The following is a 13,961-nucleotide window of genomic DNA, read 5'->3' as shown; positions in this document are numbered from 1 at the left end:
CTTAGCCAGAGCAGAGAGCTGTGTGGTGAAGGCTCTCAGACACACCCATCGTTGCCCACACACACACTCTCCTCTTTCCTCCAGCTCCCAGCACAACAGGAGGAGAGCATCTTAGCAAATAATGCAGGAAAGAGTTTGAAGAGCTCTGCACAGCATAGTCTTTCCACCAGAATTAGTGTGATATTTGGATATTTTCAGTCTGTGACTTGAGGCATGCCATCATGCGTCTGTGTTGTACTCACCACCAAAGAGTAGTCATACGTGCGCACGCATGCACACACACGGGGAAACCTGACATCCTATTCTAAATATAAAAAGGGGACTACCCACCTGACTTCATGGCTAAACTTAAGGGGACTATCCCTGACACTCTCCTCTATTTCAGACCACAATCCAAGTCCACCACAGGCCTGTGACCTACAAACTCACACACTGAACAGTATTTACCAATGCCTTCGATGACATTCCAGATCAAGTAATTCTATATCTATGATCCCCTGTTCGCCTAATTCTCCCAGCTCCAGAAACAGCAACCTAACCCTAAGGCCAACTGCTGGGTTTATATTGCACTCCAGTTTCTAATTCTCTCGGTTCTGTTCAACTGGGTTGTGTTCTATTGCTGGTGTGGGAGTTTGGCCCCAGCCCCCACAGTGGCTAGGAGTCCCCCCCACAGGGCTCTTCAACATAGCCGGGGTTCTGGGCTTTGATCGCTCAGCCACTACAAGTGTGGTGTAGTGTGTATGTGTCTTTAGAGTGTGTGTGAAGGGTCTGGGATGAGTTGTTCAGGGAGAGTGAAGTAAAGGGAACAATTCTCAGTTTTCCTAATGGAATTGGAGGTAGCTTTTGTTTTCATTTCCAGCAGGAAGCCAAACACATTTCCACAACAAACAAAAAAGATCTGATTAGGCTGGAATAGGGCCAGCGAGACTGAGGGAGAGGTATGGATGGAGAGAAAGAGGGAGAAGAGAAAAAGAAAGGGTGTGAGAGAAAGACAACGGGAGGGAGGAGGAGAGGGTTAAGAGGTACAGTGGAGAACAGGCTGGATCATTGATCATTTGTAAAGAACACCCCTCTCCACACACACTGGGGCGTCCCACTAGGGCCCAGACAAGCTGCATTAAGGGCAGCGAGGCATGCGGACGGTCTTTCCCAGAATGCCTTTGTGTTGCCGTCTCCGTCGAGACGCCCATTGTCGTCTGGAGGGCCGCTCAGGCCTCTAAAACACACACACACATAGCCAGGGTCTTCCGTGAGGGAATGTAGGTCAGACACACTGAACGGGGGTTCTGGGATAAAAGGTGGTGCAGTGTCTGTCCACACGCTTAACAAAACGCACAGACAGACACTATCCCTTTACACACAGACATGCACCGACAGACTCACTATATCTGGGGGAATACATACCGTCTCATCTCTAAAAGATGAATGTCTTCACTTACAGTACATACACCCTTCAAAAAAAGGAAGCTATCATAATTGGGGGCAAGCTATTGTAATGGGGGAAAGGAAGATTCTAAAGCCAGACATAGGCAGTATTATCATATCATTGCTCTAAATATGTTCATTGTAGATCGGCAGAAGCCGAATATCATATCCATTGGTCCACTGTAGTGTAATAATATGGGAAACGGAGTTAGCCACGAGGCAGACGTTAAGTAGCAGTGTGGCCCATTGCCAATGAATGCACTACTACCGCGACACAAATCCACAGCTCTGTGTCGGGGAATGTTGCTCAACTTTACTGAACCCCCTGTGGTGGTGCCAAAACAGAAACCCCGTTCCTTGGCTTGGTGCAGACGGGAGCCAGTGGAGTTGTTGTTACTTAGGAGTTTTCGGTTCTTAAGCCTTCGGTCGAGTGCTCCTGCCAAGTTACGCGCAACAGCACTGGATAATCGTACTCAAATTGAGCGTCGGCCTGAGTAGCCTAATATGGCTTTGATACTGTAGAAATATCAATATTCATAAAGAATTACTTTTTTTTAAACTTTTTTTTATTTTATTTTTTTAATCGGCTAATTTGCAAGAGATTTTATTTGAACACTGTGTGCATGTTCCACGAAAAACAGCTCTTTGCTTTTAACACAGCGAATATCATATGCTAGGCTACTTAACATGTCGCTTCAAATGACAAAGAGAACCCTTTCTAAAGCACAAAAACATGTTGCCCATGTCCAAATAGGTGTCAAGGCCAGTTCAGGGCCATTGTTTATATTAGCCTAGCGAAGTAGTGGCGTTGAACAAAACCGCATTCTCTTGGTGCTAACGAGCACTCGGGACAGGAAACCAGAAGTGGGCCACCCTCGCCTTGCATGGCGGATGGGGGTGGTCGGACCGAGCCTTCCTGGCATCCCAGTTCTTCCTGGGGATGTCTGGGAAGGGTGCGCAGGTGTGTGTGTGTTTACACATTGGGGCTCCCAGGCTAGGCCAGGAAGGAAAGGGAAGGTAAAGGATACTGCTGGAGTAGGACCTGCTGGAACCTGTCCGAGGCCAGGAAGATGGGGTGTGTCAACATGAAGTCATCCAGGAGTGTTTCTGTGGAAACGAGAGAGAGAGAGAGAGAGAGAGAGAGAGAGAGAGAGAGAAGAAAATAGGTAGGAAAAGAAAGTGAGAGAAAGTGATTATGACGAGGGAATATTGGAAGAGGGAGAGGAAGAGAGCGGGAGAGAGAGAAAATGCACGTTAATTATGCATGGATGTGCTTCTACAGCCGTTGCAGCTGAAGCTCCACTGTGCTTGTTTAACCGGTCATGCCCCAAAAGCTCTAATTTGATTATTGTGTCAGAGATTTTAAAAAACTAAAAGAAACGGGCGTCTGAAATCCCTTAACGTCACCTTTGTCTGCTGTTAAATCCCGGGCCCTGGCGCAGCGCGGGGGGCTTCTGCTACTGGACTAAGATAAATCCTGTCTCAGTGAAACCGCCACCTGGTCCTCTGTGCTCCAATTCAGTCTGCAGTCTATAGCGCTACACCAGAGGGGAGGGCAATGTGGTGGCCTCTATTTATAAACCCTGACTAGGAGTCGCGGACCGGCTGGACTGCGGTTAAAGTCGCCCCAATCCCACTAAATCAGATGAGATTTCATTGACTCGTGCTGTGTTATTACTATTTCAAAATGACAACAAACGAGGCGGATGAAATTGGAAAGTGTAGGCCCATTTCCTCTCTGGTTAGGGGAAGTTGTTATTCTGGACAAGCGGTAGACTGAGTGTGGAGGGATTGTTACTGGTGACATGCGATTGTGACAGGATTGACTTTCCCTAGTTTACTGCTGGTATTATGGGGATAAGCAGACAAGTGGATACCTGACCTCACAGGGTCAGACATATGGGATAAAAGTGTTCCATTTTACAGACAGGTATTAACACACTAATCATCAACAAGACACCACACACACACACACACACACACACACACACACACACTAGGGGTGTGAGGATGTTGACAATGTAGGCCTGCAGATGTCTCTGTTCGGGATATGTAAAAAATAAAAATAAATGTAAAAAAGGTCTTTATGAAAATTACTAGAAGCTGCGACACAAAGAGTGGCGCCTCAAATTCCATTACCCAGAGTGCATCATTAAGAGCGCACTCACGAGATGTGCTAATCAAACCTCCCCCATGCTTGATCCCAGACTGAGACGGTCACAAAATGGAACCCACTGACCTCTGAGGGGTGTGTGTGTGTGTGTGTGTGTGTATTTGGCACACGCTGGAGCGGGGCTGGGACAGTGGAATGGCAATACCTGCTTTGGATTCATAAAGCGTAGAAAGCATGGAGGTGTTGGCTGTTACTGTTCGATCACCACTAGATAGACCTGTTCAGACCGCTCTTCCTCCTGGCTATTCTAACTGACTCCTTCATATTTCAACAGGAACGAAAGAACATACTGTGTGACATTGGATATAATGAATAACTTCAGAAGTCATTCTCTGTATGTGATTCTACTTCTAGGGTCTATGTACCATGCTTGATTGTAATAGAGGCTTCTGATCCACTCACTGCCTAAAGTATCCACTACATATGGCAATTATGCGCTTCCAATGAACGTAATATATGGTGTCGGTGTCCATGTGTGGATGACATTTAATGATGTATTGTGTGTTCGACTGTGCATGCTAGCGTGTGTGTCTGTGTCTTTAGTCTGCGTGCTGCAGTGAGTGAGTCCACGTATTGTCGACCTCTTGGCAGTACTGGTTTCCCCACAGTTGCCTGGGAGACGCCACGTTGAGTGGCTGCAGTGAGACTGAGCCCAGAAAGAGAGAGAGGGAGAGAAAGAGCAGCAAAAGTTGAGCAGAGGAAGCAAACAGAACAATATGAAAGTAGCAACAGGCAGGCAAAGCAAAGAGAGAGGAGAGGAACGAAAGAGAGCGAGAGAGTGTGAACGTGGGTGGCGGAGGAGAAACAATTGGGATGCAAAGGAGAGAGAACCAGAAGAAAGTGCATGAGAAAGAGAGAATAAGAGGAGTGGGTGAGTGAGTGAGGAAGAGGGGTGAAGGGACACAGGTTTCAATCTTCTTCCTCATCATTATCCCCCTGGAGCTGTGTGTGTGACCACAGGAAAATAGCAAATATGTTCAACTCCATACCTGCAAAGGAACAGCAGGGCACTACAGAGCTAGCTATGAAGTGCAGTGTGGCAGATGAGACCATAGAAACAAATAGCATAGAGAGGACACATTGCTTGTTTGTTTCATGTGGAGCTTACATTCTAAAGTCTCATAGTAAGAGGCCAGCATAGATCTGAATGTGAGAGAAGGCATCATGTTTGACTCATCCAATATGGCTGCTGGGCTCTCGGGCAGGTTGCCACTGTGTTTTGTTGGGGATGTCTGTTCAGTCCATTCATATTCTAGATGAGGGGGAAGACCCATTTTGACAGGCTCGTAGATCCACACAGGGGTAACAGAGAGAGATGGCCACTGATAATCTCCCTGCTCCTCTGTCAAACTCTAACACTGTGTGTCCAACTTCCACGCCAAAGAGAAAAATAGCATGTGCTGAAGATGGATCGGCGCACGTAACAGGGGTGGGAAGACGTTTTCCCTCTCACCAAAGCCTGTTCTCTCGTTTCTCTCCTCCCACCACGCATTTTGCAGAAGCTTAAAGTGCAGAAAATCTCTGGCTCAGATTAGAATTGAGCACACTGCTCCACATGACAGGAGTGGGAGAGGAGCACAAATCCAACTCCCACATAAACACATACACAAAACACATACGCCCAGAATCTCAAACATGTGCACCCCCACGCACACGCTGTACATGTACACATAAACGTGCATGCTTACGCATTCATGCAAAGGTAGATTATTTCAAATGGATACTACACATACATGCACGTACAAAACTAATTTATAGATGACAGACTCTCTCATTCAAACACCTGTGCATAAACTGAAAATAAATTAAATTAAATTAAAAAGAAACACTCCCTCCCTGCCCACCTCCCACAGTCTGTGCCTGCATTCAAACGGCAAGAGGGCTGTGGTGGGAGGGGGGGGGGGGGGTGAAGGCCATGCATGCATGTTTGAGATTTGGAGTGGGCAGAGCATACAGCCTTGAAGAACACCCTATCCCCCTTTCTCTCTGGCCCTGCAGGAAGCACAACGGCTGGGAGGGGAGGAGTGCACACTCCCTTCAGGGGTGGAAAATGGCAGGATGGAGAGATGGAAGGAGGTTGTTGTTCAAGTCACAGCTGTGAACCACCTCATACCAAGGGGGAGTAGTTTCAGAATCATAACGCGAGGTCTGGAGACCGCTCATAAAGCAACAGCTGTACATGTGGTTTGGATCTGGATGTGAACCAGTGGGACTGATTCAAAAACAAGATATTTACTCCGGAGGTGCTGACCTGTTGCACCCTCTACAACCGCTGTGACCCTGCTCGTCCTTAATGGCCATGTACTCTTATAATCTCAACCTGGCACAGCCAGAAGAGGACTGGCCACCCCTCAGAGCCTGGTTCCTCTCTAGGTTTCTTCCTATGTTTCTGCCCTTCTAGAGTTTTTCAAAGCCACCGTGCTTCTACATCTGCATTGCTTGCTGTTTGTGGTTTTAGGCCAGGTTTCTGTACAGCACTTTGTGACATCTGCGGATGTAAAAAAGGGCTTTATAAATACATTTGATTTAATATTGGAGACACAAAAGCAGATTTCAGCCCATCCCTAGCTACTAACTGAACTCGTCTGGTATGCAGTTATATAAAACTGTGATACGTATCCCGTTTCTATGGTGATCTTGTCTTTTTGACTGTACTCTACCTTACTATGCGCACACACGCGCCCTCAGCGCTCTGTTAAGTGTTTGGGTTTCAGCAAGAAGCGGTCAGATGGAGAGGTAGAGAGAGTGTGTGTGTGTGTGTGTGTGTGTGTGTGTGGGCGAGTTTGTGTGTGTACTCTCTGCATCTGCCTGTCGGCGCTTGTCCCACTTATCTGGTGCATCTCCAACCCTCTGCCCACCTTCCCCACGCCAATTCTCATTCTCCACCTCCAGTGACATGCAAATGAACACCAGGGCAAATATAAAAACACACGCGCACACATACACAATCCTGCGTTGAAATGGCAGAGGAAAAATTCACACACACACACACACACACAAAGCAGATATGCATGGACAATCTGGATTTAGTTAGTAACCCTAAAGCAAATGGTGACAAACATAAACACAGACACGCAGCATTGGTTCCCTGCTGTTCATAGTGAACGGCAGCCCGCTTCTCTGGTTAACCTAATTCAAGCTGCACCCAGGAGCTACATGGAGGCATTCCCTCCCCAACCACAACCCTCCCTTTTTGGGCAGTGGAGAGACTCGTCTGAAGAAAGGCTCAAATATGCATCCGAGGGCATCCAACTTGAGGAAATTCCCATGCCAGTCACATAGCATTATCCACACTTGTGGGAAAGTATCAGACACATAGATGAAGTACCAGTCAAAAGGTTTGGACCCACATACTCATTCATGTTTGTTTTTTTTAAATGTTTTTTAAAAATCTACATTGTAGAATAATAGTGAAGACATCAAAACTATGAAATAACACATGGAATCATGTAGCAACCAAAAAGTGTTAAAGAAATACACAATTCTATTTTAGATTCTTCAAAGTTGCAACCCTTTGCCTTGACAGCTTTGCACACTCTTGGCATTCCCTCAACCAGCTTCGTGAAGTCGTCACCTGGAATGCATTTCAATTTACAGGTGTGCCAAGTCCATATTATGAAAAGAACAGTTCAAATAAGTAAAAAGAAACAACAGTCCATCATTACTTTAAGACATGAAGGTCAGTCAATCCGGAAAATGTTGAATAAAATTGTATTGGTCACATACACGTGTTTAGCAATGTTATTGCGGGTGTAGTGAAATGCTTGTGAACTTTGAACGTTTCTTCAAGTGCAGTCGCAAAAAGCACCACGCGATGAAACTGGCTCTCATGAGGACCACCACAGTAAAAGGAAGAGCCAGAGTTACCTCTGCTGCAGAGGATAAGTTCATTAGAGTTACCAGCCTCAGAAATTGCAGCCCAAATAAATGCTTCAGAGATCAAGTAACAGACACATCTCAAAATCAACTGTTTAGAGGAGACTTGAATCAGACATGGCTACCACAGCATTCTGCAGCGATATGCCATCCCATCTGGTTTGCGCTTAGTGGGACTATCATTTGTTTTTCAACAGCACAATGACCTAACACACCTCCAGGCTGTGTAAGGGCTATTTGACCAAGAAGGAGAGTGATGAAGTGCTGCATCAGATGACCTGACCTCCACAGTCACCCGACCTCAACCCAATAGAGATGGTTTGGAATGAGTTGGAGTGAAGAACAAGCAGACAAAAAGTGCTCAGCATATGTGGGAACTCCTTCAAGACGGTTGGAAAAGCATTCCCCATGAAGCTGGTTGAGAGAATGCCAAGAGTGTGCAAAGATTGCATCAAGGCAAACTTTGAAGAATTTCAAATATATTTTGATTTGTTGAACACTTGTGGTTACTACAACAGGCCAAAAGTTGAGAATGACAAAAAAAATATACATTTTTACAAAGTCTACTACCTCAGTTTGTATGATGGCAATTTGCATATACTCCAGAATGTTTATGAAGAGTGATCAGATTAATTGCAATTAATTGCAAAGTCCCTCTTTGCCATGCAAATGAACTGAATCCCCAAAAAACATTTCCACTGCATTTCAGCCCTGCCACAAAAGGATCAGCTGACATCACATCAGTGATTCTCTCATTAACACAGGTGTGAGTGTTGAAGAGAACAAGGCTAGAGATCACTCTGTCATGCTGATTGAGTTTGAATAACAGACTGGAAGCTTCAAAAGGAGGGTGGTGCTTGGAATAATTGCTCTTCCTCTGTCAACCATGGTTACCTGCAAGGAAACGCGTGCCGTCATCATTGCTTTGCACAAAAAGGGCTTCACAGGCAAGGATATTGCTGCCAGTAAGATTGCACCTAAATCAACCATTTATCGGATCATCAAGAACTTCAAGGAGAGCGGTTCAATTGTTGTGAAGAAGGCTTCAGGGCGCCCAAGAAAGTCCAGCAATCGCCAGGACCGTCTCCTAAAGTTGATTCAGCTGCGGGATCGGGGCACCACCAGTACAGAGCTTGCTCAGGAATGGCAGCAGGCAGGTGTGAGTGCATCTGCATGCACCGTGAGGCGAAGACTTTGAGGATGGCCTGGTGTCAAGAAGGGCAGCAAAGAAGCCACTTCTCTCCAGGAAAAACATCAGGAATAGACTGATATTCTGCAAAAGGTAAAGGGATTGGACTGATGAATCCCCATTCCGATTGTTTGGGGCATCTGGAAAATACTTGTTTGGAGAAGACAAGGTGAGCGCTACCATCAGTCCTGTGTCATGCCAACAGTAAAGCATCCTGAGACCATTCATGTGTGGTTGGTTGCTTCTCATCCAAGGGAGTGGGCTCACTCATAATTTTGCCTAAGAACACAGCCATGAATAAAGAATGGTACCAACACATCCTCCAAGAGCAACTTCTCCCAACCATCCAGGAACAGTTGTGACGAACAATGCCTTTTCCAGCATGATGGAGCACCTTGCCATAAGACAAAAGTGATAACTAAGTGGCTCGGGGAACAAAACATCGATATTTTGGGTCCATGGCCAGGAAACTCCCCAGACCTTAATCCCATTGAGAACTTGTGGTCAATCCTCAAGAGGCGGATGGACAAACAAAAACCCACAAATTCTGACAAACTCCAAGCATTGATTATGCAAGAATGGGCTGCCATCAGTCATGTGGCCCAGTTAGCTGACAGCATGCCAGGGTTGATTGCAGAAGTCTTGAAAAAGAAGGGTCAACACTGCAAATATTGACTCTTTGCATCAACTTCATGTAATTGTCAATAAAAGCCTTTGACACTTATGAAATGCTTGTAATTATACTTCAGTATTCCATAGTAACATCTGACAAAACTATCAAAAGACACTGAAGCAGCAAACTTTGTGGAAATGAATATTTGTGTCATTCTCAAAACTTATGGCCACGACTGTACATGATTCCCTGTGTTATTTCATAGTTTTGAAGTCTTCACTACTATTCTACAATGTAGAAAATTGTAAAAAATAAAGAAAAACCCTGGAATGAGTAGGTGTCCAAACTTTTGACTGGTCCTAATATATATATATATCCAGATTTGGAAGCACTGCTCTACTGTTTATTATAGGTCCACTGTAATAGGACACTTCATGCACGTTGTTATTTTCCCAAGACACTCCCACCAAGCAACACTACGGGTCACGCCCCAGATGTCTAAGCGATACGCCCACATGGCGTCTCCCTCTAGTACCCGCCCCTGTGACAGAGCTATAAGAATAAGTGCACATGTACAAACACACATGGCTGCCATGGGAAACACCCTTAATCAATAGACTTCACCAAGAAAGAAAAGGCTAAAACGTTTTTCCTCAGATTAGGTTCTGAGCACACGTCGTTGCCCTTCAACTCAGCTGCTGTGACCTTTTGTCTGCTATTCACACATTTAAAGACCATGTTGGAACTGAAGGTTTGGATTGATGGGTCTCTGTTGGAGCCCTTCTGATAGCAGAACTCAGGAGGAGATGGCTACTGCAAACATATGCCTTTCACCTTTCCTCCATTTCTCGTCACTGACGTTTCGAGGTTCTGAAAGAAGAATCTACCGCACAATGCTTTCGTTGGAAAGTTTGAACTACTAACATTTTGCTCTTCACACTGTGTGTTCAGAGGATACTCTAAGTAACAATGCACCCGCCATAGTGGCTTCTTGACTTCTCCAAATCCTCTCAGTTTATCATCATGTAGCATGTACATCTTCCTCTGGCCCTTATGCTGGGGACCATTCTGGAGAGAGTATGCTTCTCGGCCCTGGATTGAGTGCGTGTCCCTTAAATGTAACCTGACATTTTTCCATGCTAGTCAATTCTCTCTAATACAACTGTTCCCAAATCAGATTCCTAAGCCTGCCAAGTTGATTGGTCTACTATCCCCTGCGATTAGGCCTGTTCCTGGGTCAACATTTAGTGTTACAGGGGGAGGGACGGAGGACGGAGGGTTGTTATTACTGGCGCTGGTTAGCGGCGTTTCTCCTCGCGTGCTTGGGGCCATCTGTGTGCGAGCGTGTGTGCCTAATGTGGCACCTCGCACGGCAGAGAAAATAACCACTGCTCCTGTCACATCAAAGGATGTCAAGTGGCGGGGCAGTTCACCAGGGTAAGTCATCGTCACTACCCGGCTGGCTAGGCTGCTGCAACCCGACTCCCTCTGGATGGTCAACACTCAGAGAAAGAAGCCACTGCACTGATCTACTTGTCATCAGCCCACCTGGATAGGCTAGTAGGTAAAGAAGTGCTGATTAGATGAGAACATCCTTATGATACAGAAGCCAGTTAACAAGTGTCTTTTGCTCGATCGCTCTGTCCCCTTCTTCCTCTCACTGGCTGGCACACTGTCCACATAGTTTATGGAAGCTCTATTCCCTCTCTCCCAAGTCTTATCTTCTCAAACACTCAACTCCTTCCTTCCTGCACTCCCTCTGTTTCTCTTCCTCCCACTCCTCCTCCTCCTCTTGCTTCCCTGTGAGTGCTGGTTGCCATGTGAACAGGTGCTGTGCTGGAGAGCCTCTTTTCCACGCCGGGCACACAGATAGACAAGCTCCAACCCACTCTCTCACACACACATCCAAGCATACACTCTTATGCAAGCACATAAATGCACACATCCATCCAAGCTAAAAAAGTACAGAAATCAAAACACATGCATCAAAGTGCACACACACACACACAAAAAAACCTACAGAGACACACACACACACACACAAACACAGTAAGGCAAGTCAATCAGCCCTGGAGGGCCCCATCGTGCTCTCCTCTCCCCAGAGTGGTCCAGGTGCGTGGGCTAAAGAGGAGAGGAGAGTGCAGGCATGTAGAGGGGGGGGTCGGCCATCCCACCCTTCCTTATGTAAAAGCATCCAAAAGGAGTGGGCACTAGGCTCGCAGCTCCTCTTTTAATCCCTCTTTCTTTACATAAAAGAATCATCAGAATACCTCCCACACTGCCCAACGCAATCACATTTTCTCTCTGCACTTTGTCCCTTTTCCGCCGCTCGCCTTTCGTTCCACAAGACTTTGCAGCTGCGTGCCTCAGAGTCTCAGAACAACCGCCTAAGGAGCGTCTCTCTGGATGTGGAATGTAAAAGCAATGAGAGCATCAAGCGAAGTTAAAGTCTAGTTTAAACATCCCACTTGGCTTTGTGAATAACTGACGTGGAGCTTTTGATACAAGGCATGTTCCCTCTGCATTGCAAGTGTTTCAAAGCCAACATCAACTCCCCCCCCCAAGTCCTTGTCATTCTTCTGCTGCAACACAAAACAACCATGTAATGTACTGTAAGCAACTGCTGCAGCATCTCCAGGGCCCCCGACACCCTCGTCTGTATCGACCATAGTTATTTTAACCCATTATTGTACCCGTGGGTGACCGGTTTGAAATCTCTTCTACTCGTTTAGTTTCATGCTTTTACATGCAATACCATGGTATACTAAGAATGTGTACAGTCCAAAATGTACAGGATGTGGAGAGGCAAATTCACCTGCTTTGTTATTATGGGGAGAGTCAATCCATCTGTTTTCGTCAGACAATAATAGTGGGAATGGGACTGTAGACATGTGGTTTCCCAGGTTGAAACACGCATCGCAAGTTAGACGTGGCTTCATTAACAGATTGTTTTGATCTCGACTTCCACTGGAACTCGGAGACTGTACACACCTAAAAAATTTTTAAAAATTGCCTAACCCTTGCCTCAACAAGCCCGTTCCGAGAGCCAATGGTGTGATTGGACAAGAAATGAAACCACAAGGTAAAACAGGGTTACACAAGAGCAGGGCCGTTGACCTTGGGAAAAGGACGGGACTTTTTAGATAGGGGCTGTCAAAATGCTTCTAATCTGTTCTTTACCTGCGGCTCGGTCTCCCCCACACACACACACACACACACACACACACTCGCAGAGGGCAGTGACTCAGACGGTTTATGGTGTTTGGAGCGCCACTCAGCCAACACTGATCTGGGACTGCTGATATGGACAGCCTGGTGCATAGTATCTCCGTGAGAGCACTGTGGTATGGGGTGGTAAAATGTTATTGGGTGTGGTGTACTCAGGTCTGTCAGGTAGTGTGTCAGACAGGAGGGTGTGAGACAGGGAGTCATAAGGTGCAAAGGGGTTGGGGAGCATGCTGTGTTTAGGTCGTAGTGGACTTTGTTTCACCATAAACACATTTGCATCCAACAGAAACACTTCCAAATTAGAAACATTCAGACTATATAAACCAGGATCAAGATCCAACCTAGATCCATAATCCAAAGATTCATTTCTGCTCCACATGTAAGTGTGGGCAGGTCTGCTCAATCTGGTCCGCTATTGGTAACTAATCCTGGATTAGCCGCACTTTTTCAGATTTTCTACATATTCTAGAACATCCCCATCCAAACAGCAGCGAGCTCGGCCCTCCAAGAAACAGGTTAAACGAGATTAAACATATTTAAAGCTATCTGGGTTGCAGTTCCCTAAGTGTTTATAACACCAACGCAGCTCGCTGAAGTGAATTAAGTCAAAGAGAAAAATGAGTCTGAGGGAGATAAAAAAAAAATTAAAAAGTCTAACAAAATAGTGACCTTTTGGAATGGACCATATGAACTCTCATGAACCCTCTTCAGACGTACGACAACCAAGTTCTCTGTATATGTATTTGTCAAACTCAAAGCATACATAGATAAGGTTCAACATTAACCCATGTGTCAATACAATCTCCCATTTTGATTCATTCTGGAATCACACCTGCTGTTTCAAACACGACCATTGGCTGCTGTACAAAGCCAATTCGATCTCTAGCAATACTATGCTGCTTCTCTCGTCTTATGAATGATGCAGTGGAGATATGCATTTTCCTGTAGAATACAGTAGGGGGAAATTGACAACAAAAAAACAAGAGCAAGAGAGAGGAATTCGAGCTCAGTCAATTCAGGCTCAGTCAGTTTGACAGGAACATACAGGATGACCCAGGGAGCAGGTCAGCGAGGTCATCGGAAAGGAGGTACACTGGCTTTGCAATGCATAATGGGGGATGGTTGCCCGCAAGCAGAATAGTTCTGTGAAAATTTGCTGGAGGTGCAGTGAACCCTTATGCACTAAAATAACCTAGGAAGAGCAGATTCCTCCTGCAACAGAGGAACTGATGTGGATTATCACTAAACAGTAGATCTCAATAAGAGTCCTCCACACAGCTAATTGCCAGTGTTCATTCTGAGACATTTCCTGAACATATTTTAATTGAGCTGTTCACCGTTGCCCATAATAATGCCTGAACAGCACATCACAGTTGTACTTCATCAACCTATTGGATTTCCCCAGAGAGACCAGTGTGCGAAACCCACATCATGCGCCAATGCAACAGATACATTGA

The 13,961-nt window shown here is 45.8% G+C and overlaps 1 protein-coding gene across 2 annotated transcripts in view; it reads right to left on the bottom strand.

The window, feature by feature from the left end:
* The window catches only part of LOC112225716 (rap guanine nucleotide exchange factor-like 1), a 33,017-nt gene that overhangs the window by 15,634 nt on the left and 3,422 nt on the right, over window positions 1–13,961 (bottom strand). For both annotated transcript variants that reach the window (XM_042307129.1, XM_024389836.2), the window contains exon 2: window positions 2,454–2,532. In XM_042307129.1, the coding sequence (XP_042163063.1) occupies window positions 2,454–2,532 (79 nt within the window). The remainder of the gene's footprint in view (window positions 1–2,453; window positions 2,533–13,961) is intronic.

This window comes from Oncorhynchus tshawytscha, linkage group LG27 (genome assembly GCF_018296145.1).
Source record: "Oncorhynchus tshawytscha isolate Ot180627B linkage group LG27, Otsh_v2.0, whole genome shotgun sequence".
Taxonomy (NCBI): domain Eukaryota; kingdom Metazoa; phylum Chordata; class Actinopteri; order Salmoniformes; family Salmonidae; genus Oncorhynchus; species Oncorhynchus tshawytscha.
The sequence above is the reverse complement of the archived record's forward strand: the minus strand, read 5'-3'. Positions and strand labels throughout refer to the sequence as shown.